The 23,041-nt window shown below is 43.5% G+C and overlaps 2 protein-coding genes across 2 annotated transcripts; one reads left to right on the top strand and one right to left on the bottom strand.

Moving 5' to 3' along the window:
• The first annotated feature begins 896 nt into the window (after positions 1-896).
• Positions 897-6,151, top strand: MMACHC (metabolism of cobalamin associated C). The gene is made up of 4 exons (XM_040073592.2): positions 897-974; positions 2,852-3,046; positions 3,382-3,534; positions 4,066-6,151. The coding sequence occupies exons 1-4, from the start codon at positions 903-905 to the stop codon at positions 4,375-4,377; spliced, it is 732 nt and encodes a 243-aa protein (XP_039929526.1). The 5' UTR covers positions 897-902; the 3' UTR covers positions 4,378-6,151.
• A 7,950-nt stretch (positions 6,152-14,101) lies between these two features.
• On the bottom strand, positions 14,102-21,205 carry PRDX1 (peroxiredoxin 1). The gene is made up of 6 exons (XM_040072617.1): positions 21,138-21,205; positions 18,263-18,379; positions 17,294-17,447; positions 16,908-17,030; positions 15,970-16,100; positions 14,102-14,483 (listed from the first exon to the last, which is right to left on the bottom strand). Exons 2-6 carry the CDS (start codon positions 18,366-18,368, stop codon positions 14,398-14,400), a joined length of 600 nt encoding a protein of 199 aa, XP_039928551.1. The 5' UTR covers positions 18,369-18,379; positions 21,138-21,205; the 3' UTR covers positions 14,102-14,397.
• Between the last annotated feature and the right edge of the window lie 1,836 nt (positions 21,206-23,041).

The raw sequence follows: 23,041 nt of genomic DNA, 5'->3' as shown, positions 1-23,041 counted from the left end.
TCCTGCTGGAGCTCTTTCTCCTGTTTTAGTCAATTCACAGACTGAGATATTCAACAATATGAGCAGGTGGGCACAAACAGATTTTGTATGAGGATTACTTATAATTTAGTCCAAGAAAGAACATAGTGGTCTGGTTCGACTTCACAAGCTGGAAATACAGAGAAATCTGGAAAGAACAAACCACAATTCTAAACATGACTGACAGGATCCATCTGCCCTCCCAATACAGAAGGCATGGATAAAATAAGGAGGGACTCTTGGGGTACTAGAAGATATAAGGAAATGTCACAAATCAATACATTTGCATATCTGAAGTAGTTCTGTCCCCAAGAACTTTTATATTTGGGTGTCCTGAACATCATAAAACCCAGGATTACAGGATAGAGAGCATCGCACAATAAAGATTGCACTATAAAGATTATGATAAGCAGCTATAAAGATTAGGGTAAGGAGATCCAAATCTGAGGCTCGGTCTCCAGTACGGCAAGTGCATTGGTAGGGAATATGCGATCTGCAAAGAACGTGAACTTTCAGAAGGGGAAGGAAAAAGGACTGCCAGCACAGAGGCCTCACTTTCAGTGAGCAGCACTCACTACAGGGACAGGTGGGGCTTTCCCAGAGTGTGAGGACAGGAAAATACGCCGAATCCCTGGCGATGTGACAGCGACGGGCACAGGGCCGGGAACAGCGAGGAGACCCCAGCTGGACTGGGCCGGCTGAGCATGCTGGGACATGGAGTCCCCCCGGGGGAGCCAGCGCGGAGCGGATGGCATCGCGCACTACGACTCCCGGGATGCTTTGCGCGGCGCGCCGTCTCCTAGGAGACGCTGGGACGCGCGCGGGGGGTCCCGGGGGGCCGGAACTACCGTTCCCGTGGTGCCCCGCGCGCCGCCGCTGCCGCCATGGAGCGGCGCGTGGCGGAGCGGCTCCGCGGCACGCTGGGTCCGCTCGGCCTCGAGGTGCACGCCCTCAAGGTAATGACGTCATCGTGGCGTCATCGGAGCGACGTCACTGCCCCCGCTGCTGAGGGAGCTGAGGGGGCGCGGGGCGGGGAGGGGGTCCCGGGGCTGCGCAGGGGACGGGGGATGCCCGGGGTCGCCGGGGGTCGGTGCTCCGGGGAGCTCCTCGGCCGAGCGGGGCCGGGAACGCCCCCGCGGAGCCGCTGCGGCCGGCGCGGGTCGATGCGCAGCGCGGGGTCCGGCCGGCCCGCCCGGGAGCGCGGGGCAAGGTGACCCCAGCGGCAGCAGCTGCTCCGGCCCTTGGTGCGGGCCCCTGGCCGGCGGGGTCGGGGAGTAATGACACATCTGCCCCAGCAGACGGCAAAGTCCGCTAGGCAAGCTTAAATTTTAATCTAAGTGTGGGAGCACCTGTCTGTGGAAGTGCTGACCCCCTCATCCGCTCCTAAATGGCCTCTGACCGCTCTTCTGCCCGTTCTCCCCGGCAGCCTCTGCCACTGTCCCCTGTTCAGCTGTAAAGGCAGGGGCTCCTTCCCTGCCCACCACAGGGCAATCTGCAGTAAATCAATCTGCAACATCGAATACAAATCAATCTGCAATAAACGTGCCTTTCCCTCGGGGAGTGTTCTATCTGTCACCTGAAATATTTTTATTTCCTGCTGTGATCTTGTTTGCATAAAAGTACAAGGCAGCGAGGTGATGAGAGAAGTAATGAGAGACATGCCTCCAGAATTAGGAAAACTTAATGCTTGGCTAAAGCACACCAGCAGAATTTGGGGTTGAATCCAGAAGAAAGACTGTAGCTAGCAGAAGGGGAACCTTTTAGCCCTGTAGCTCTCTCCAGATTTCATTGACGCAACCACCCCTGGTGCACTGACTTGATGTTCACTGGGAAACCAGCAAGGCTTAGATTAGATCTCTCTAATTCCTTGTAACATCCCAATTCAGCACCCTGAGAGCCACAAAACTGATAAAACTTAGAGGTTCATATAAGAATGTAAACTTTATAGTGAATCTAGTTTTTGTTCTGTGTTTCCAGATGGGCATTCTGGCTGCCAGTGCCAGCTGCAGAGTCATTGTCAGAGTCATTTCACTGATTATTTAAAATAACTACTATGTTTCATTTTCAGACTTAATGTCTGAGACTCAGCATCACTCTGACTGTTAGACCTGCCCTTTGTGGCACCCCAGGAGAGAGGGAGTTGTCATAACCTATGAAAAGACTGATGTTACTGTGCAGGGCATTAGGAGTGGGGTGCAGGGGGTTTGGACTGTTGCAGGTCTGAGCCCTGTCCTCCTGGCCATGCCTCCTGCTGCCCTGGCTTGATCTCTCATTTCTGGACTGTGTTATAACATGTCCAGCCCTGGAATCGAATATCCAAGTGTGGCTGTGTCATAATCCACACACTACTGGGTAACCTTTTTGGGGGGTTTTAGCACTGCCAAGAGCTTGACATCCTTCATCCCACACAAGTGTTTCCTGCAGAAGTAAAACATGCACCTTGTCACACAAAACAGAAGCACTAGTTTCTTTCTGGCCCGAGATAAGGAAAAAAAAATCCAAACAAACCTGTAAAAGCTTTATCTGAACCGAACCATCTGATTTGCATTGGCAAGACTGATTGCTCATACTTCCCTCTAGGTTTCTGAGCAGAGCTGGATAAAGGGCAGGCTGAATGCTGTGTGTGATTCTTATCTCCCAGCTCACAGCACAGCTTCCCCAAACCTGAATCCTGGTGTGCAAAACAACTTGGTTTGAAAGGGAGGCCCTGGGCAGGCTGCTCATCTGGGTTGCAAATGAGGGGGGCTACAGTTATTTCCACTTTTTTACATTCCTGCATGTCCACTAGAGTGGTGCCTGTGTTCTAATGGAAATTTGTGTTTCTTTGCCGAAGGTTGGGTGGTACAATGCTGTTCTCCAGCCAGCCTTCCACCTCCCCTACCCAGATGACACACTGGCCTTCGTGGTCCTCAGCACGCCTTCGATGTTTGACAAAGCCCTTAAGCCTTTTGTGAGCAAAGAACGATTAAAAATAATCAGGGATCCTGTGGATCAGTGTATTTCCCATCATTTATCACGTGTGAAGGAGGTAAGAAGCTGAAATAGCGATTCCATTTAGTGCTGTGGCACATAACCAGGTGGGTTGAGCAGCAGACAAAGCCCTGCTCTTTGGAAGGATCTTCATTATTCATGAAGATGGGAGCATCAGCAGGCTTTGGCTGCTTTACTTGCATGTTCTGCCTCTGGATTACACCGTGCAGCTGTGGGGGAGCTCTACAGGCACAGGCTGAGCCCACAGCCTCAAACCTGCTGACAGAATTCAGCAGCAGGATGTGGGAGTCTGCAGGCTTCACATGTGCCTGCAGTTCTGGAGTGGCAGAGCTTTTTCCATGAGCCTGAGCTGATATTTTCAAAATTTTGCAGAAATTCCCTGACCAGAGGGTGGATGTCATGTTTGATTACGAGATGCTGCCGAGCCGAAAGCCCAAGTTCCTGGCACAGACAGCTGCCCACGTTGCTGGAGCCGCATATTATTACCAAAGGAAGGATGTGAAGCTTGATCCTTGGGGGAAAAAGGTGAGGCAGAAACATTCTGGGAAGAACCACTGAACTGCAATCAATAAATTGTACAGTGATTGTTTGCTCACTAGTGATTAGTTCATCTTGCAGGAAACTACAAAGTCCAGAGGTTCATAAAGTGTTTCAGGTGGGAATTGGAAGCTTCCAAGATTCTTCAAGGAAGTAAGGAGATGTGCATAGAGAGAGGTATCTTGATCTGTTAATCTTACTTAGAAGAATTAATGGAAGTGTGAAGGAAAACCTGTTGCTTAGAGTATTACAAACTGGGGGAAAATGCTTTGTGGTTAATTTCTGTAATAGATTTTCAGAAAGGAGCCTCTCCCCACATTCCAGGGAGGAGTGTGTGGGCACAGGAAAATGAGAGTGAAATGCAGTGCTTCGAGCCACAAGTTCAGGAAAGTTTTCCCTTCTGCTCTGTACAGCACTCCAAGAGAAGGTTGGGAGAGTGAGAAGCATCTGATGCTTTGAACTGTAACCTTGATTAGACACAACGTGAGGCAGCATAGATATTTTTTTTTTTCCTTCCAGAAGGTCTTTGGCGTTTGTATCCATCCCAAGTACGGCGGCTGGTTTGCTATCCGGGCTCTCCTGCTCTTCCCAGACATTCAGGTGCCGTTCCTGGAACAGCCCGCCCCTGTTGACTGTGTGAGCACAGAGGAGAAAAGGATTGAGCTGCTGGAGCAGTTCAATTTCCACTGGCAGGACGGCCGCTACAGGGACATCATCGAAGTGAAGGAAAGGTACTCGGAGGAGCAAAAAGCCTATTTTGCCACTCCTCCAGCCGAGAGATTCCGGCTGCTGGGGCTCCCACAGGAAGCCCAGAGAATCGCATTTCACTGAGAAACCGGCTCCGTGGAGGGCAGAGGGCAGCAAAGGGTAACTCAAGAGCCCCGGCTTTTTCCCGGGGCCGAGGAGGAGGAGGAGGATGGTTATGCTGTCACAGAGATGGCAAATCCGAGCAGCCTCAATGAGAACATCCAGAGAGAGGGGCACTGCTCCGCGGTCTGGGGGAGGTGGGAGCCCTCTGTTCTGTGCTGCTGCTGAGCTGGGGTGTCCTTTGGGGAGTCCAGTAAGATGCCAATTAGCTTTTGGTTGGGAGTAGTTTAGACATCCTGGCAACTTTAAAATTCGTGCTGCTCATTACAGAAATCACTTTTGTTCTCAAGAATTTTCTTTCCGAATGTTCTGGTTTTATTCTTTGGAAGTGTTTTTAAAAAAAAAAAAAAATCATTGTACTACTTAGTTTGATTTTGTCTAAACTTGGGGCAGGTACTTTTTTGGATGTAGCCAACATTTTGGTATCCTGTGTCATGACTCTCTCTAGGGAACAGATGTCCAGTCTTTTCAGTCTTGCCTAGGTCACATTGAAGCATTTATCCATTTATAGAGCAGCTGACTGGCATGCTTGGAAAGATGCTGAGTAATGTCCAGATGAGTGGAGGTTTTACACGTTAATATAATAACTGACAGAAAAAGACAATTCTCATGGCCTTTTCTAAGGCAGACCGCATTTGCGTTAGAAGTATTTTTCAGTGCCAGCACACCCCCCACAGTTATTGCCACAGTTTCCTGGTGTGCCTTCTGTGTGGGGCAGAGTGTAAACCTGCACACACGTAAAAGCCATGGCACAAAGCCTTGTCACGTGCACAGGCAAACAAGCACAGAAGAAAGAAAAATATTAATGATATTCACATTACTTATATTGCTGGATAAAACATGTTCAGACAGAAACGTAACATTTTTTACGTTACTTTGTCCTGTTATATTTGTTCAGAGACTACAATGCACCTGGAAATCAGGAATTAATTTATCTTTGAGCAATTTGCGGCTCAGATCTCATTAAAATAATATAATACATTAAAATAATATTTGTGGGAGTTGTTTTACTAGACTGTAGTGCAACGCTGCAAATGGACAGGCACTTTTTTCCTTTTGATGGGATCAACGCGATGATGAAGAAACACTCACTTTGCAGAACTGAGCCCTTTCTTTTTATGTTGGGATTCTTCAGACCTTTTGGAGACTCCACCAGGAAGGTTGCCCTCACCATTGTTCACTGCTTGCTACAGTTGCTCATAGTCTGTACACTATCTCATTGTAATCCAAATTCAAGATAACAAGTTTGCTTCCTTGTAAACAGAGTAGTGAGTGTGTGATCACTGGGTTTGTTCCCTGCGTTTGCTGTTACAAAAAAAGTCTTTGCTGCTTTCCATGCTTTGTTCATCCCTGACTAAGGCAGACACCTGACTTAGAATGTGATAGAGGTATTGTAATGTTTAATTGAAGGTAAAGAATGAAATATGTTTGAAATCTGTTCTTTTGTTACAGAATTACTTCTGGTTCATATTTGTTTGATGTTTCAGAACTTTCCAACTGAACTGTAATTTAACAGGGGCTTGAGCTAATGACTCATAATAGTAGCAAAGACAAAATACTGATTCTCTTAGAAGGATAAATATAGACCTGAATCAAATATATCTTTTTACATTACAATTTAAAGTAAAATATTTTGATTTTTTGGTATTGATTTCTTACAGATATTTAATATTTTGTCTTAATTTATTAAACAGATTACCATGGCCTTTGCATTTCAATTTCTGTAATTTATTTCTCTTCAAATGGTATTTTGGTTAATAAAATATACAAAGTTGTAAGTAAACCTCAGTACTGAGTATTTTTATTTAAACAATGCAGTTCTTAACTTGTGGAGAACTCAAGATGTTCAGGTAAGAATCAATCATGGTGTTTTTAATATCCTGAAAAGAGTGAGCTAACTAAGACACACACAGTCCAGTGTCTGAAAACTAAGGAAAAAATTGGGTATCGTAGCAGAAGTTGGTAAACTATTATCACAGGCCCACTGGGATATAAAAAATAAAACCTACAGCACATTACAAGTAAGTCCAATAAAGGTTTATCTTTCCCAGGTCATTTCAGCAAGAGCATTAACAGCAAGCACCATGACAGTGCACTTTTCATTTCTTCCTCTGTTCTTAACAGTAACAAAAGTTCCAGATGTCCAGTGAGACATAACTGAGGGACTTTCCCCCAGCAGCATTAAAGGAAGACCTGTAAGTACTGGAGATTTTACTGGCTAAAGCCTATTAGTGAAGACTGAGTCACAGATCTGTGTTCCTCGTGCTTCTGGGAATACAGTTGTGTCAGGCAGAACAGAGTACAAATATTTAGCAATAACCATTCCTACTACAGTGATTTTGTAGTGACTTGGATTGGGCATTGCTTTCTTTCTCTTAGCCAGGTCACTGGGATCCACAGCTGCAGTGAGTAGTTTTCTCCCCTTGCTGCTTGGAGTATAAGGGCCTTTGTCTTATAAAATTGAAGTCTGAAAACCTGTTTGACTTATCTCATCTCTTGGGACAAGACCAGACACGGTGAGGAATGGATCATCCTTGGATCCTGAGGCATTGTGAAGGCATTCTTAGTTTCAGCCCTTGCAAATGTCAAGCAAGTAATTGCAAATACCTGGATAGATTTACTAGTTCAAGTATCACATTTCACATTTTTAGACAAGTTTTTCTCTAAATCCTAGTTTTTAAACACTTATTAAAGACTTTTCCTCAGTATAACCAGTAGGGTGAGTATTCAAGAGCTGAACAGGAAAAATAAAAGAAATTAAAAGCGAATTGAATTTCAGTTCAGTTTTAGCAACAAGGTATTCAGTGTATTTCAAGCTAATAAAATAGCTTATGGAGAATTAACAAATTTGTAATAGTTTCATGCATTTACCATTCTCACTATCCTTATGTTTTCCCTATTTTTACTTCATTGACCTAAAAATAACTGAGATTTTAATAACAATTAAAGATTTGATAGACAATACCAATTAAATACAAAGCACAGTCTAACCTGGTGACCAGCAGCCATCAGGGTTGTTGCTCAGAAAGAGAAAAACACCTCAGAAAACTTTATTTGGGGTTTTTAGTATCAGTTTGGATCAGTGGTCCAATAAGCACTAAAGTTTCTTTGTGGTATGAAGAAGAGTGTGGCAAACTTAATTCCTGATACTTATTTCCTTCTCCCATAAAAAGAGTGGCTTGTAACAATGCTGTTTTCCTCCAAACTATGGAAAACTAAAGATGTTTTGCTGTATAAATCAGTGCTGGTGTGTCAGACAAAACCAGCCAGCCTTAGGAGAGCAGGGAACTCTTCTGGTTTGTTGTTTCGATGGGGGTTTTAAAGTCTGGTTTGGGTTGGGGTTTTTGCTATGTTTTTGTTTCGGGTTTTTTAGGGCTAGATTGCCCTCCTCTGGATCAGAAGCATAATTTTACTCATTCAGTATAATATTCATGGTCTTTTATTCATTTGTGACCAAAATTATTGTTAGTGCAGTCACTATTTGACATGGGTTATATTTCTGAAAATTCTCATTGACTTGCATTGATATTGAATCAAAAACCCCCTGAGTTAAGACTGCTTGTATTTCGGAAAACAAGATAGTGGCAGCTCCTGATCAGTGCCAGTGTGGTTATCAGCACTTTGTTAAGCCTCATGCAAAAAGTTTATTGAATAAATTAGCTTTGAATACTGACTTAAGCAGCAGCAGTTCAAAACCCTTCCTCCGAGGGAAGTGGTTTTGCTGCTCACTGCAGCAGAGAAGCAGCTGCACCTTTGCAACCTGAACTTTCACAGATTCATCTACCAAAATAGACAAATGTATTCATGAGAGGGTTTTTGCCGTTACCTTGGCTTCCTGTGCTATCAGATATCCTGTGACAGATCATCCATCTCGTTTTCCTCAGAAAACAGAACAGAGCACTTCCCTTTCTAGGTTTTCAAGGAGGAAACAGCACCAAGGAACACAAAATGGGGTTTTCTTTTCCCCTCTGTGACTGAAAAAGATGTTAACATTCCTTAGGAAACATGGTGGGAAACTTGAAAGAATTAAATATTTTGTCATAAAATGAGCAGTAAGATATGTTAGTGGAATGTTTAAAATCTCTCCAGTAATATACCAAAATCTGCAAAATGTGATTATATTTGCATACAAATATTTGAAATGGTTACTATCATTCATTAATATTACATCAATAATTCTCATATTATCTTTGTTGATGTTTGTACATAACTCAGTGAGAAAGAAATTTTACTTTTAATAACTGCATATGCTTTCTTTAGTGTAAACACATTTACACTAAGTTGCTTGCAGTTTTTTTCCTCATGTAGAACAAATCATGGAACAGGAAAATTCCTTTAAGTGGATTACAGAAGGAGTGGAGGGAGTGGAGTTTTCCTGTGTTTCTTAAATTTAATTCTTTAATTCTTAAATGAAATGCAGACTCATTGCTTTTTCTGTGAATGTATAAACCCCCTTATTCCTTTTAAAAGAATTAGTCTTAGATTTTAATTTCATGTCATAACCATTTTTCCAGTATTGTTCAGTCTAATCTTCCTGGATCATTCACTGTTGCTTCAGTCTTCCAAAATGTAAAAACCTTCCTTATTGTTGTGAAAAGCGAATTTGATGAAATACATCAATTTTAGGCTAGCATGTTTTATTAAGTGTAGATTAAAGCCTTTTTTTCCTTTCTAGACAAAGGATATTGGTTTCATTCATCAGTGCAGATACTTCAAAAATCTGTTGGTGTGGAATATGGAACATAAACCTACTGGACCTGGTGTCAGAGGACAGTGCAACCTTAATGACTTCATATATATTTAGTCACATATCCGTGCTCAAATGGTTTCTTGCACAGAAACATTTTATATTCGGACACGTGTCCCCATAATATGTACAGTGATTCAAGTTTCAGGTGAAAGAGCCAAATTTCACATTGAAGTCCAAACCTTTCATCACTAGGTGTGGTGAGAATTTCTTCCCACAGGCACAGCTCTTGTTCAGGAGCACTGCAAACAACTCACAGCCCGTCCTCCTGCAGCCACCCAGGGGTGTGCAGCACGGAGCCGCTGGTGCTGCTGAGTTGTTTGACTGTACATTAAAGGCAAAGTCCTGTTTTTATTTTCCAATGATTAAAAATAGAGCTACCATATTCACGACCAAAACCAGTTTCTTTGATTTCCTAGTTCAGTGTTCTTTTTGTATGTACAATTAAATTGCATTTTAAAAAAAGGACACACCTTCTGAATTATTTGTCCAAGTGAGCATGCTGCATTCCACTACTCTGCATTTTCCTCATTTCACCCTTTGCAAATTGGAACCAAGACATTTCTGGTTTAAGTCCTCTATCTCTGTAGCAATATACATCAGAATATACTTCTGCAGACTGTCATGCAATATAATACTGAACACCAGACCCACTGAAAATTTCAGACTATTAATACAATAAACCTGAGCATTTAAACAATTCTTACATAACTCCTCTTTTGATGCGTAACATTACTAAAAGCAGCCTTCATGGGGCTTTTGCAAACATACTTTCCTAACCAAAGGGCATCATTTTGCAATACCTGTGAGATATAAAATGCTTGCTTTTGTTCTTTGAACTGCATTGATTTGTTGGACAATCCAATAACAACAAAGGCCTGATAAAAAGGCTGGAGTACTTGTTAAGAAAATAGTACTTTTAAATGTTAGTAACTTTTTATACTGTTTTTCAAACCTACTGAGAAACTGGCTTTGTTACAAAGTGATAATTCTTTAAACATTGAGGGAATTTTTTTCTTCTAAGTGTCTAAATATAAATCTGCAATTGTTAATTTTGAATAACAAACTCATAGAAGTATAAAATCTAGTAAAGGTTAGGTTCTGTATGTTGAATATCGAACGTCACATTCCATGTATGCCAAGACAAAGATCTAATATGTAAGTTTTTTCTGATGCACATCTTTGTATTATACATACCAAAAAAACCCTGTTGCTCCTACACAAATGTTATTATCTGAAAACTTAATTACAAATGTCTGTCATAAACATGAAGAAATATTTTTTTTAACTCTAGATAATACGAGAAAACACAATGTGTGTATATTGGGTTCATGTAGCTAGCAGGGGTGAGACAGTAATACCTTTAGTTTTAGCTTTCTTATTTTTCAGATTCTGTGCTGCCTAGGTGTGTAGCTCCAAGCATCATATTAAGTGTTAGTCAGTTCTCTTCACAAGGTAAGTAGACTAAACAATCCTTTTCCAGCTTGAGAACCAAGGACAACCGTTACAAGTTCCAGGCCCAAAAAGCGTAAGAGAGCAATCAGAGAGGATGGAACTTCATAACCTGAAGCTGTAGTTGGACAATTAACCCCAATATGCAAATGGACCAAAACTTTTAAAAGTGTGAAACCTTGTGACTGGTCATCCATTTTGGGTCCATCTTGGGTGTAGCCCTGGCCAGGCTCTTGTACTGCCCAAGGTGGATCCTTAAAGGGCTTTTAATAAATCCCTACTTTATTCTTTAACTCTGTCTAGTCTCTGTTCCAGGTGAGCCTTCTCAAGGCATCAACAGGGGTGGCTCCTGTGAGCAGCTCCTCGAAGCTTCCAGTGTTTCCAGCAGAGCCAATGCCAGCCATCCTTGGGATAACAGAGCTAAGAGCAGGGGGACAATTGTGCAACAGCCTGCAGCTGGAGAGAGGAGTAGGAGAACGTGAGAGAAACAGCTGTGCAGACACCAAGGTCAGTGACAGAGGGGGAGGAGGTGCTCCAGAGCAGATTCCCCTGCAGCCTCATTAGTTCTCATTATCGTACGCTGATTTGAGTGGTAATAAATTAAGCCAATTTCCCAAGCCTGTTTTGCCTGACACAGTAACTGCTGAGTGATCTCTCCCTGTCCTTACCTTGACCCATGAACCTTCCACTCTATTTTCTTTCCCCTGTCCAGCTGAGGAATGGTTACATAAATCCCCAGGAATCACAGCAATCAGCTACAAATTAAGAGATCTAGGATAGAGACACAGTAAGATGTATTTCAGTTTCCATTCACCTGACTATTCTAAATAAATAAATAAATAAACGTTATATTTATAACAAGCACCCAAACTAGGAAAACAGATGTGCAGTCACTCACATACTAAAAAAAAAAAGAAGGAAAAAAAAATAATAAAAGCAGCAAATATCACATCTATCCTTTCTGATTTACATCTTCAGGGGAAATCCCAGTGGGCAGCTACCCATCCTGTCAAACTCAAGCACTGCTTGAGTGAAGTTTTTACCTCACTGGGAAATATGGCACCTGTTGATTGTGAAAGCAAAAGCAGTTCATAATTGTAATGAAAATGCAATCTGCATCTTGGTACATGGAAAAAAAAAAAAAAAAACAACAAACCACCTCAATAAACAATTAAAATAACAAATAAATAAATAATTTATAGTTATTTGAATATCATAAAAGTTACTCCAGTCTAAGATGTTATGAGGCAAGGGGTAGGGTATAAGCCCCAGAACACTTACTGGAGATTCCAAGCTACATCTGAATCAATAGAGAGCTTAAACAAAGAAATAAACTTAAGACTCTTCTTGCTTTGAACAAGATTTGTTACCCCTTTTTTGTGTTATGCTCTTAGAAAGGTAAGTAATGCAAACATTAAAATGACAGCAAACCTTCCTGGGAATGACTCACGTGGCTGAAGAATTAAAGAAGTTTAATTGCATTGATTCACACTGTCAATCATTCAATGCATGCATGTAATACAGTTCCTAATCCACAGGGATTTTGTTTCTCGGCTGTTTTCTTTCCACAATATCATCACTCACCTGTGACTGTGATGCTTAAGCAGGTACAGTTTGGGCGAGCTCAAGGTGGGCAGGACACACAGGAAATTACAGCACATGAAGGAAACTCCTCACTCCAGAGTGGGATGAAGAAATGGACACAAGGGATGTTTGTACAGGACACTCCTATGCCCAGATGTGCTGCAGGGCAGCTCTGACCTCTCCTGACAGCAGCCAGAGCAGGACACAGCAGCTGCTGGGGTTGGAACCACACTCAGACCCTCACCTTCCTCCCAGGGCCTGGGATGGGCACAGAAAGATCCCCTTTTTGGAGAGAGGTTCAGGAGCAGAACATCAGAGGACCCCCTTCATCCTCTATGTCCAGGGGTAGGTGACCGAGTAGCTGCAAGATCACTCTGTACAGCTGCCTGAAAGGGGGGTGTAGTGAGGTGGGTTTGGTCTCTTCTCCCAACTGATGAGCAATGAGACAAGAGGAAACAGCCTCAATTTGCACCAGGGTGGGTTTGGAATAGATACTAGCAAAAATTTCTTCACTGGGAGGGTGGTTGGGCTGCCCAGGGAAGTGGTGCAATTATTATCCAGGAAATATTAAAAAACCTATGTAGATGTGGAACCTGGGGACACAGTGCCCTCCAAGTAACTGCTCTAACTGTTTCAATCTTACATTTCAAGGCTAATATAACAACTAGAGTAAGTTTTACATTAGCTTAGCCCTAACTTTGCTCCTCTTCACTTGCTAGAAAAGAAAGTTTGGTAACTTCTTACTCAGCCATGCTCATTTATATTCATTTTACTTTGAACCATATAAATGCTCCTGTTACTTATCAATGCCTTCCTGGGAAGCTGGCCTCATTTGTGATCTTGAGACTTTGGATTTTTTTTAAAAATTAAGCAGAAGTGATCCAGCTAAACATTACTTTCACATATCTTCATGGAGATTAGCTACTTCAGTAGATACTGAAGTATTTAGCACCAAGGCTTCTGCCACATACTTTTTGCAGCTGTACAAAACAAGTTTACTACTCAAGGCATACAACTTTCACTTTTGAGTGACATAAACAGCCCTGGGTCTCACCTTTGGTGTTGCCGACTGGAAACAGGGCAGAACTTGTTCCTGACTTGAGCTGAAGATGGTTACAAGGTCTGGTAAGAGTTTAATCTTTACAGGTACATGAAGATCACAGGGCTCTAACTCCCTTACACTGTTAGGCAAGAACTCGTTACCCAAGTCCTCAGCTTTGAAGTTCAGCCCCATCACGAGCCACCCTGAACTATGAAGCTACACAGCAGTAACAGCCTTGGTGTAACTTAAGGCCAGTCATGTGCTCTGAGTTTTACATAATCACTTGAAATACAAAGATTAAAGACAAGGCTGAGCATACCTGAGTACCAGATTTTATAATGCCACCCTTTTGATCTAAATCATATGACTACAAGCTAATGGATAACTGGCATATCAGCACCCCCATGACATGTAGTGGGAAAGACTGTGGATGAATGTTGTATATCCAAGGAAGTTTGCTTCCCAGAAATCCCAGTATTCCACTCCCAAAGAGACAGCATTCAAACTCAATGTTAGATTCCCAGGAATGACACGAAAAGTCAGTTTTAACTAAAGTGGGTGCCAGCATGACTAAGTTGACACGATGCACGAGGAGATGCCCCACCTTTGTCAGTCACATGCTCCAAGCTCAGTGCCCAGAGCTTAAGCCCAACAGCCTGATCCTCCACCTAGCAGCCAAGTCATGCAGAATGTGAGGAGTACTTTATTACCTCAACATGAAAACCAAGTCTTTTTCTCTCCATTCTAATGGACCTGTAGTAAAAGGCCTTTAGGACTCAAGATGTCTACAGAAAGCTTTCTGAAGTGCAGCCTGCACTGCTCCCAGGTCTCCTGGTGACCACATACAAGAACAGTAGACAGTGTGCTCTTTTCACAAGTTTAATAGAGTTACAAAAGGATACCACTGCTCTATGTAACACATGGCTAACCACAGACACAGCATTGTCACTAAGGTCAACAGGGCTTGATGTACAGATGCTGATGGTTAGGATTTGCTATGAAGGTACTGTCAACAGGACAAACTTTCCTTCAAGTAAAAAAGTTACTGCTTATAACTATAACATGATCCCTTGACTCAGATGCAATGACTTAATCAAAGTTCAGTAACTGATACTTGCTCTTTATGTAAGGCATACTAGTTTCCACTCAGGCTGAATGTTTATTTCTGCTTGGCGAAATACTCTTTGCTTTTCTGAACATCAGGTTTGATTGTGTCACTCCCAGGCTTCCAGCCAGCTGGGCACACTGAAATGATAAGAATGTTTAAGTCTTACCAGCTGCTCCTGCAGAACATGTTTTACACAACATTAAAGCAAAGTAGCAACTCAGAACACGTACAGATCTTTGCAATATACAGACAGTGCATTCAGTGTCACATTATGCTCTGTTTTGCTTGTTTCTATTTGTTTACTGGGTAGTAACACCCAAGGAACCAGGTGGCTGCCCAGGCAACAGGGAGTCCTTTACACAGCACCTCTCCCAGCCCCACTTAAAGCTTCTGGGAAGTTTGACAGAAAAGCAAGTTGGTTTGACGCCAACTGTAGCAGCCCAGGTCAGACAGGCTCTAACACCACACTACACTTATCTCCTTGGATCCAGCCAAGCCTGTGTTCCCCTTATCTTTAATCCACCCAGGTCCAGCTCTCCAGTTGAATGAGGCAGGGGAAGAAAGTGTTCAACTGTCACTGATCCCCCTACATGGCTATCAAAAAGCCACCAAGATGCAGAGGTTGCATGGTCTCAAACTCCCAGCATCTCCCTGAGCAGCATTTTTGAACAGTGTTCCTTATTTACTGCCGTGGAATGCTGGATGCTTGCTCCACTCCGGACTGGAAATTTTAGCCACAGCATGCTCAGCTTCTGAGTGTTGCTACACATCTTACTCTGGTCTGTCCTAATTTAGATGTGACTGCAGTCCTAAAGTCCTAAAGGAAAACCTTTTGCCAGGTTTTGACTACTCAAAGGCACAGTAAGGCTTCATTTCCATGATATGTGACCGCTCAATCACCACATGTTTGGGACGTCTCCTCACACGACATATTTATATGCCAGTCACCAGAGCAGCTAATTTTAATAAATAATAATTAAATAAATAAAACCTGCCACTGATTTACCACTTCTGAAGCACGTTAAGCGTGACCAGCAGCAATACATGTCACTAGTTACTGACAACTGAAGACTACTAACACCTGTGTAGCAATTTTGAGTTTCTATAACTCAGTTCTAACTTTTTGTCTGCAGTGCCTTTTTTTTCTTTCACTCCTGCAAAAAAGCTGTCAGTATCAGACACTTTATTCCTCCTGAATTATGGGGACAGACTCTCATCCATTTTACCCTCACTATATATTGACAGAAAGATCAGCAGACTTTCTGTGAGTTTAAGTAGTTTATGCAGTCTAACGGGCTTTTATTAGACTTCTGTCTCAAGTATTTTCTGTGTCTAATTGATAGAGATGACTTCTTTGTGCTGGACAAAACATCCATCACCAAATTGATTTAAGTGAAATCTCAACACCAGCAAGTACTCAATGGACAAATAACTGGAATAAGACAAACCATTATGATGTCCTTCAACAAGCAGATTTACAGAACCAGTTGCATTTCCACAGTCACAATTATATGCTGTGCACAGATTGATACATGTACTTGGTACCATTCAGTAACCCTTGATTTAATCTGCCTAGTTAATAGTGTTCTTTAGAGAAAACATTAAACTGAAAAACATTCTTACCTTCTCCATGTTTATCTGTAAACTGGAAGGCCTGGACAAGTCTCAGGGTTTCATCAACAGAACGGCCAACAGGAAGATCATTGATCGTAATCTGCCTCAAGATCCCCTTCTCATCAATTATGAACAGACCCCTAAATACAAACAAAAACCAGCCCTGAAGTTAAGCACAGCTTTTGAAAGGCTGCTTGAGTTTCAAAAACTCGGGTTCACTATTCGATTATTGCACCATTCGTGCCATTTACTGTGACCTCTTACTAGAAACGAGCACCTTGCTGTATGCACAGCAGTGAAACAGTAGCAGCTGGAAGTCCAACAGGAACTAGGAAGGACAGGAGGCAAGTCAAAGCACTGACACAGGAGAGAAGTGCTTCCTATTTAAGGAAGATACTAGTAGGAAAAAAAAAAAAAGGGAAGGGAAACCCAAGGAAAAAGCAAATTCAAGGAGAGATATTCTCACATTAAAAAAAAATCACTATTGTTATACAAACTGTTCTCAAAAAGGCAACAAGCAACAGCTCATCAGTCCTCCAACATCAGTTTAAGAGGCAGCAGAAGTTCAGCTCCCTTGGCAACTTTTATGAACAGCAGCCTAAGACTTGGGTTTAATTAATCTGTACTTTGATCACTAGACTAAATACCTGTAATCACTTTCATGACTTGTAGGTCTTGCATTACCAATGTTTGCAGCTCACCTGCATGAGACTCCTACACTGAGCAGCAGGCAGTCAAAGGGAAGCAGAATTTAACTTAAAAGCACAGAAAGCCTAAGCACCACAGAGCTTGCAGGGGTGTCCTACAGCCTGCAGGAGTTCACACCCAGAGCAGCCAATAGCTTTAGCTGGCTGCAGGCATTCAAGTGGACACGAGCTCTGTGTTCATCTGACATGTCCATGCATTGCAACATAACTTCATCAGCTCGTTTACCTCTGGCACATTACCTGTATGCAATACCTTCATCCTCCTTCAGCACTCCATACTCTTTGGCAATAGCACGTTTTGTGTCAGAAACCAGGGGGATTTTCATAGTGCCCAAACCGCCCTGTTTCTTAGGAGTGTTGATCCTAAAAGAAAAGTTTACATGTTAAAAATATGGGCAGCTCAGAATGGGGGCTCAAGGTACAACAGAAGCTGCTCCTTTCTGCAGTATCATACTCAACCTGCCATGTGGCAACAGAAGAACTGATGCCCAGTATGCTCAGTTCTGTTCAGAAGCACCTGGCACCAGCAATACTTACCAAGTGCCTTTGAATACACTCAGCACTCAGATCCTGCAAGAACTGAGGCCAGGCAGAACAGTCTCTTGGGTTAAAAGGCTGATTCTTACCAGGCAAGGTGACAGAAGTGAGAGTCAACAGAAGCTCCAATTACTTCACAGTTGATTTTCTTGAATTCATCAGCTCTGTCACTGTAGGCAATGATTTCAGTTGGACAGACAAAAGTGAAGTCCAGGGGGTAGAAGAAGAACACAACATACTTTCCTAGAAAAACAGTACAAGCAGTTAATCTGTTAGTTTTCTAAGAAAAAACAAACAAACCCCACCAAAACAGAGGAAAAAACCTAAACAATAACCTTAAACCCCTACCCAACTGAAGCCCCAAACCCAGACTGTCAAATTTAACAGGTAATGCTTGTCTCCTAGGTCTACTCCCACAGGCCTGCCCAAGTACAGCTCAAGGTATGGTACACCAGAAGACCCCATGGCTAACCCCTAACAGAAAAATGCCACAGATCTGAAAGGCTACCAACCAAAGAGACATTTTAACTGAGTAGGTGAGTGGTCTATACCTACTCACCACCCTCATGCAGCCTGCAGCATCATTAGAAATGTATTTCTAAAGCCATCAACATGAGTACTTGATTACTTCAGGCTTTCCCTTTGTTTTTAGTGAAGCTTTTTTTTTGGCAAAGCAAACATATTGCCATCACTCTAGAGAAAGGGACTGTTGGTTAGATGAAGAATTTACTTTCCATTGACAAAGATGAGACAGAAGATGTTGCCATTCCAGAGTCTGGAAATGTTACACCAGTCTCAGTATGATACAGGGCAATGAACCTGATGCAAGATAACAGTTTAGAGGAGTTTTGTGCTCACTGGTAACAGTTATCACAGCTGGGACATTCAGTCAGGCTGCTGACAGCCTTCTAAGCATACTCCAGCCACCACTGCACAAGTTCTGATCTTCAGTCCACTGCCAAGTGGTCACTATCATTTCAAAACCAAACCAAGATGTATCTTCACATACCCTCCAGTTGTTCCAATGGCCAGACTACCTGTGTAATTAGAGAAGTTACCTTTGTAGTCAGAGAGTTTGATGTCTTTGAACTGTCCATCTGGCATTACAGCCGTGGCAGTAAAGTCAGGAGCTGGTTTTCCAATGAAAGCCTTTCCTGAAGACATCTTGATTTAACCTAGACAGGAGTTAGCAACAACACAATTAGATGGTAGTACATTTGCCCCCGGAAGAAAGGATTTATTCAAAGCATCTTATCAATCTAGATTAAACACCAAACACAGTTTATCAGCACTTGGTCTTGCAACAAAGCTTAAGTGTTAATTAAGTTTTGTCACCTGGGTAGTTGAGCCACAATAGACTGCCAACACTCCAAAATGTATGGCTCATGGCCTCCTAAAGGTACAGTGATGGTTACCTAACCAGTAACAGCTCAGTGTCTGGAAAAGGGCTAGCCTAGAGCTTTAGCAGTACTCAGAAAACCATCCCATTCCACGTGGTGGAGGAGTAGGAAGTCTGTTTTTTAGACCTTCTAACAAGAAGAACCTTGTTTAATTTTACAAGGGAATTTAAGACCTCAAACTTGATCTTCCTGTTGATTCCAAAAGAAAATAACTTCTGGTAATCCCCAGGGAACATTGCTCTGCACAACTACACTTTAACCTTTTGAACAATTCAACCCATTTTATTTGCAACCAGAAAGACTCGTGGTACGCACAGAAATCACATTCTATGTTAATTACAATTTCACCAAGTCTAAATCTGTACAGCCAGGTTGTTTCCCCTTTAAGTCTACTGAAAAAGAATAAAAGGGTACACAAGGACAAGAGAACGCTACTTCTGGCTGTCTGCCCCAAAAACTTGTCATCTGTAATACACCCTGTGCAGTATTTTTGCTCAGTCTGGGAACGCAGTATAACATTTTAGACTTCCAGAGCATAATCTTTCAAACAGGCAACTCTATAAACCTAATTTCTGCAGATCACAAAATATTCTTAAAAGTTATTTCACTTCATTCTACACACTGCAGCACTGGCTGCCTTGGAGATAAAAACCACTTCAAAGGTTAGCATGAGTATCATGCTGCTAAGGAAAGCCAAGAGCCAAGGATTGTTCCAAGTTGTGCCTGCAAGGCACCAAGTCCGTTCTAAAAAAGGTTGAGAGCACCTCATTTCTTGGCTCCTTCCCCCTTGCCAGCCACTTTTTTTCCTGGAGAACTATCCCAAAAGTCAAACATTTAGCTTCGAACCCACACCTAGCATTTTTAGCAACGGTTTTGCTTTTCAAAGTTTCTCTCACACACCCTGACAGTAATGATCCACCTCTCAGTTTTCAATTTGAGAAGTGCCCACACATTTAGCATTTCTAACTGTGCAACAAAGCTCCTTATCTCCATGTTCATCCAAGGGTTTTTAAGTCTTCAACTGCAGCAGACTGCGAGAGAATGTGGTGGCCAGGACTAGAAATCATTTGTAGGATGCAGTGAAGCAGCCTGGCAGAAGGACATCAAGAATCCTGTGCCCACAAATGCAGCTGTGGTTCTCAAAATGCAGTTTTGCAAGAGGGACAAGGGAACAGCCACTGCACGGTATTTATTTGAGATGCCTCCAACTAGTGAGTTTTATCTTATAAGAAAGAGCTGCTTGGCCTGGAGCGCATGATCCCACACTTTTATCACTGAATGACATTATTTTCTGTTATCCTAGCTCAAGGTCATCCTTTTGCTCAGTACTATGCCAATCCTTCTATATTTGTTCCATCATCAATCCCCTAGAGTATTTCACTAGGTAGTCAAGGTCAGACTGCTCTTTGATACTTCCTCTTTCTAAACTACAAGTTATTGCACCTTTCCCTGGTAACAAAATCTTTCAGTATTTGCAGAGACCTTGGTTACCGCACACTGCATGTGCTTTCCTCAGAGCACCCACTGTGACCTGCCAACCCTTCTGCTTTTCCGTGCGGGGTCAGGTGTTTTACTCGGATTTTTAGCCACAGCATTTCCTAACCCGCAGAGGAGCAGACCACAGAATCATTGTTACTTCCTTTCATTTTGGAGGGAGGTAGAATGAGCACCATAAATCAAATACACTCGAATCCGGCCAGAGTATCTTTGTTGCTCATAGCCGCAGACGGCCTCAATTATCTCCAAACTGCAATTATAAGCCAGGCCTGCTCTCCTGAACGAGCGATTTCATACCTTTAGGGTGCCTTGAACAAAAGCGAAAGGCCGTTTCAAAACACACCACCAGCCTCCCACTCCGCCAGCCTTCAGACTGTCACAAAAATGCGGTCGGGCCACCGTGGTCGGGGGGTGCGATACCGAACCGCGGGCACCGCGGAACGCGTGGTGCCCACGGCGCTCCGAGGCGACCTCCGAGCCTTTCCCCCGCCCAGGCCGCCGCTACACCGCTCTGGGACAGGGGAATCCGCCCCTGCGTGTGCCCGAGCCGCCTCCAGCGCTCGGGTTCGGGGTTTTTCTAAGGCTAAGAAGCGAGATGCCGCCTGGCTTGTCGGGGGAAGGGGCCGCTCGGGTCCCGGCAGGCGCTCTGCGCGCTCCCCCCGCGGGCCCTCCCCGCGGCTCCTCCCCGCGCAGCGCTGATAAAGGCCGGAGCGTTGGAAGGAGTTATCTGCCCGCTCTCCCCGCCAAAAACAGCCCAAACTGAAACCAGGGAAAACTGAACACGGGGTGCAAGCGGCAGCGGCAGCAGCGCGATCCTTCGGGAGCGGGACGCGGGAAGAAAGGGCTCGCCCTACGCGCCTCGCTCAAGGGCGCATCTGCGCGGAGGGGGAAGGGAAAGCGAACAAAAAAACCCACCCAAAACCGTAATAAAAAAAACCAAATAAAATTAAATTTCAAAAAAACCCAAACAAACCACAAAAAAACCCCACAAGCACTGTGCAAAGCCCACAGCGACCCCGCGGCCCCGCGCACTCACTGGGAGCGCCGATCCGGTCCCGCAGACGCAGCAGCAGCAGCAGCAGCAGCAGCAGAGCAGCGCCGACTGCGGCAGCCGCGCCGCGCCGCGCCCTTTATAGCAGCGCGGATCTCGCGAGCGGACGCGGCGGGCAGGGGAGGGCGGCAGCGCCTGCCAGGGCAGCATGACTTGGCAGATCCGGGGACGTCGGGGTGCGAGCGAGCGCGGATCGCTCTCTGGAGAGTCCCCGCAGGTGCCCTGGAAATAGCCAATGCAGCGGTTATAAACGATTGATGGGCTCGGTGCAAGAAGCGACGGCATGTTTAGTGCCCTAATTGGCCGAGCTATGATCATTTGAAGTCCTCAGAGGGGACGCAGGACTTTGAGGGAGAGTAAGGGATGACTGGCATGTCATTCATGTGAATTAAGCGTTGGCCATTGACAGAAGGAAAACAAAACCTCTCACACACACAGCAGTGTGTGTTTGCGTTTTACAGAGGTGCGGTGTCGAATCTCCATCCTCTGGCTCTACACTACCCACTGCCCCCTCTCCCTGACACCCGTTCCCAAGGCTTTCATTGATTCTTCTCCATCAATGGGAACACCGATCCAAGTCATGCAAGTCAGCAAAAGAAAGATGAAAACTAAGTTTAAAGTCTAATCGTTGAGCTTCAGCGGCAGTATGGAAGCCCTTTGAAAATACAGTTACCTCGGGGAGGTTTGCATCATTCCCTAGAGAAGCTGCTCTCAGGGACGTTTAACCTCAGTGATTCCTCATAAGCACTGTCTTTGAATCCAAGAGTGAACAAGCAGTGTGGTGCTTTTTAATGGCCAAATTCTGAATTTAAATGTGAAATCGTTATTAAATAATGAATACTAAAAGCCATTAAGGCATATCAAGAACAAAAATGCTTGCTTCTGTCGAAAGTGATAAATGTGTTCACCAGCTGATTTTTACTCACTTCTTTTGCAGTTTACAGTTACATTTCTTATACCTGTTAAAACTTGATTATAAATTGTAATGAGGAGAAAAACCACAAAGGATTAACAAACTTTTAGCGTTTATAATCAAGATCACTGTGTAGTGTTGCTGGGTGACCATACCCATGTGGTAGTTCACCCAGAGATGACTCATTTTGGGACCAGATGAAACTAATCCTTAAATAATGAAAGCAAATAACATGCATATATGTACTCAGGAAAAAAAAAAAAAATCTGCTCTCACTTTCATGCAACTAATTTATCTGCTTCTATTTCTATTGCTATAGCGCACTTAATCTTTTACAGGAAGAAGTTTGCTGTTTTCTTAACATCAGCGCTGTCATGAGAACTGAGGTCCATATATTGAGACATGCATGTACCTCCCCACCACCTCAGGCCAATGAACCTGTGAACAGATTAACCTCTGAAAGGTCAGGCAGTCCTAATAAAAACCTCCAGAACAATGTAGTCCCATTGCAATTCTGGCATGTTTATCAGTGGACAAAGCAATAATGACTTCTCATGGTTTCTGACTCCTTTAATGCTTGTTATGCTCATTTCTCATACTTTCAGATGCACGATACACCCAGTATGGTCTGCAGGTTGTTCCAGGTTTTTGCTGTAAGCATTGCTTTGCCATTCCTATGTCCGTGGCCTCATTACTTTTGATTAATTTTTGAGCTTGTCTTCCCAGACGTCAGGTTTTGGAGATTTTGGAATAATTGATTGTCAGGGCCACTCCTTGTTCAGTGAGCGCCTGAGTTTCTGTAGCCTTTCTCAACCTTTAGATGTAAGATGCTACTTAGATTAAAACAATTATGTTTTTATGGAAAGAAAGGGCATGTGTACACCCTGCAGGTAGAAGGATGGAGTTCTCTGCGCAGCTCACTTCTTCACACAGCAGTGTAACTGTGGTGTCATGTTCTGCTAAAATAGCTGCCTGA

Source organism: Hirundo rustica, chromosome 9 (genome assembly GCF_015227805.2).
Source record: "Hirundo rustica isolate bHirRus1 chromosome 9, bHirRus1.pri.v3, whole genome shotgun sequence".
NCBI lineage: Eukaryota > Metazoa > Chordata > Aves > Passeriformes > Hirundinidae > Hirundo > Hirundo rustica.
Note: the sequence above shows the minus strand (reverse complement) of the source record. Positions and strands in the feature narration are given on the sequence as shown.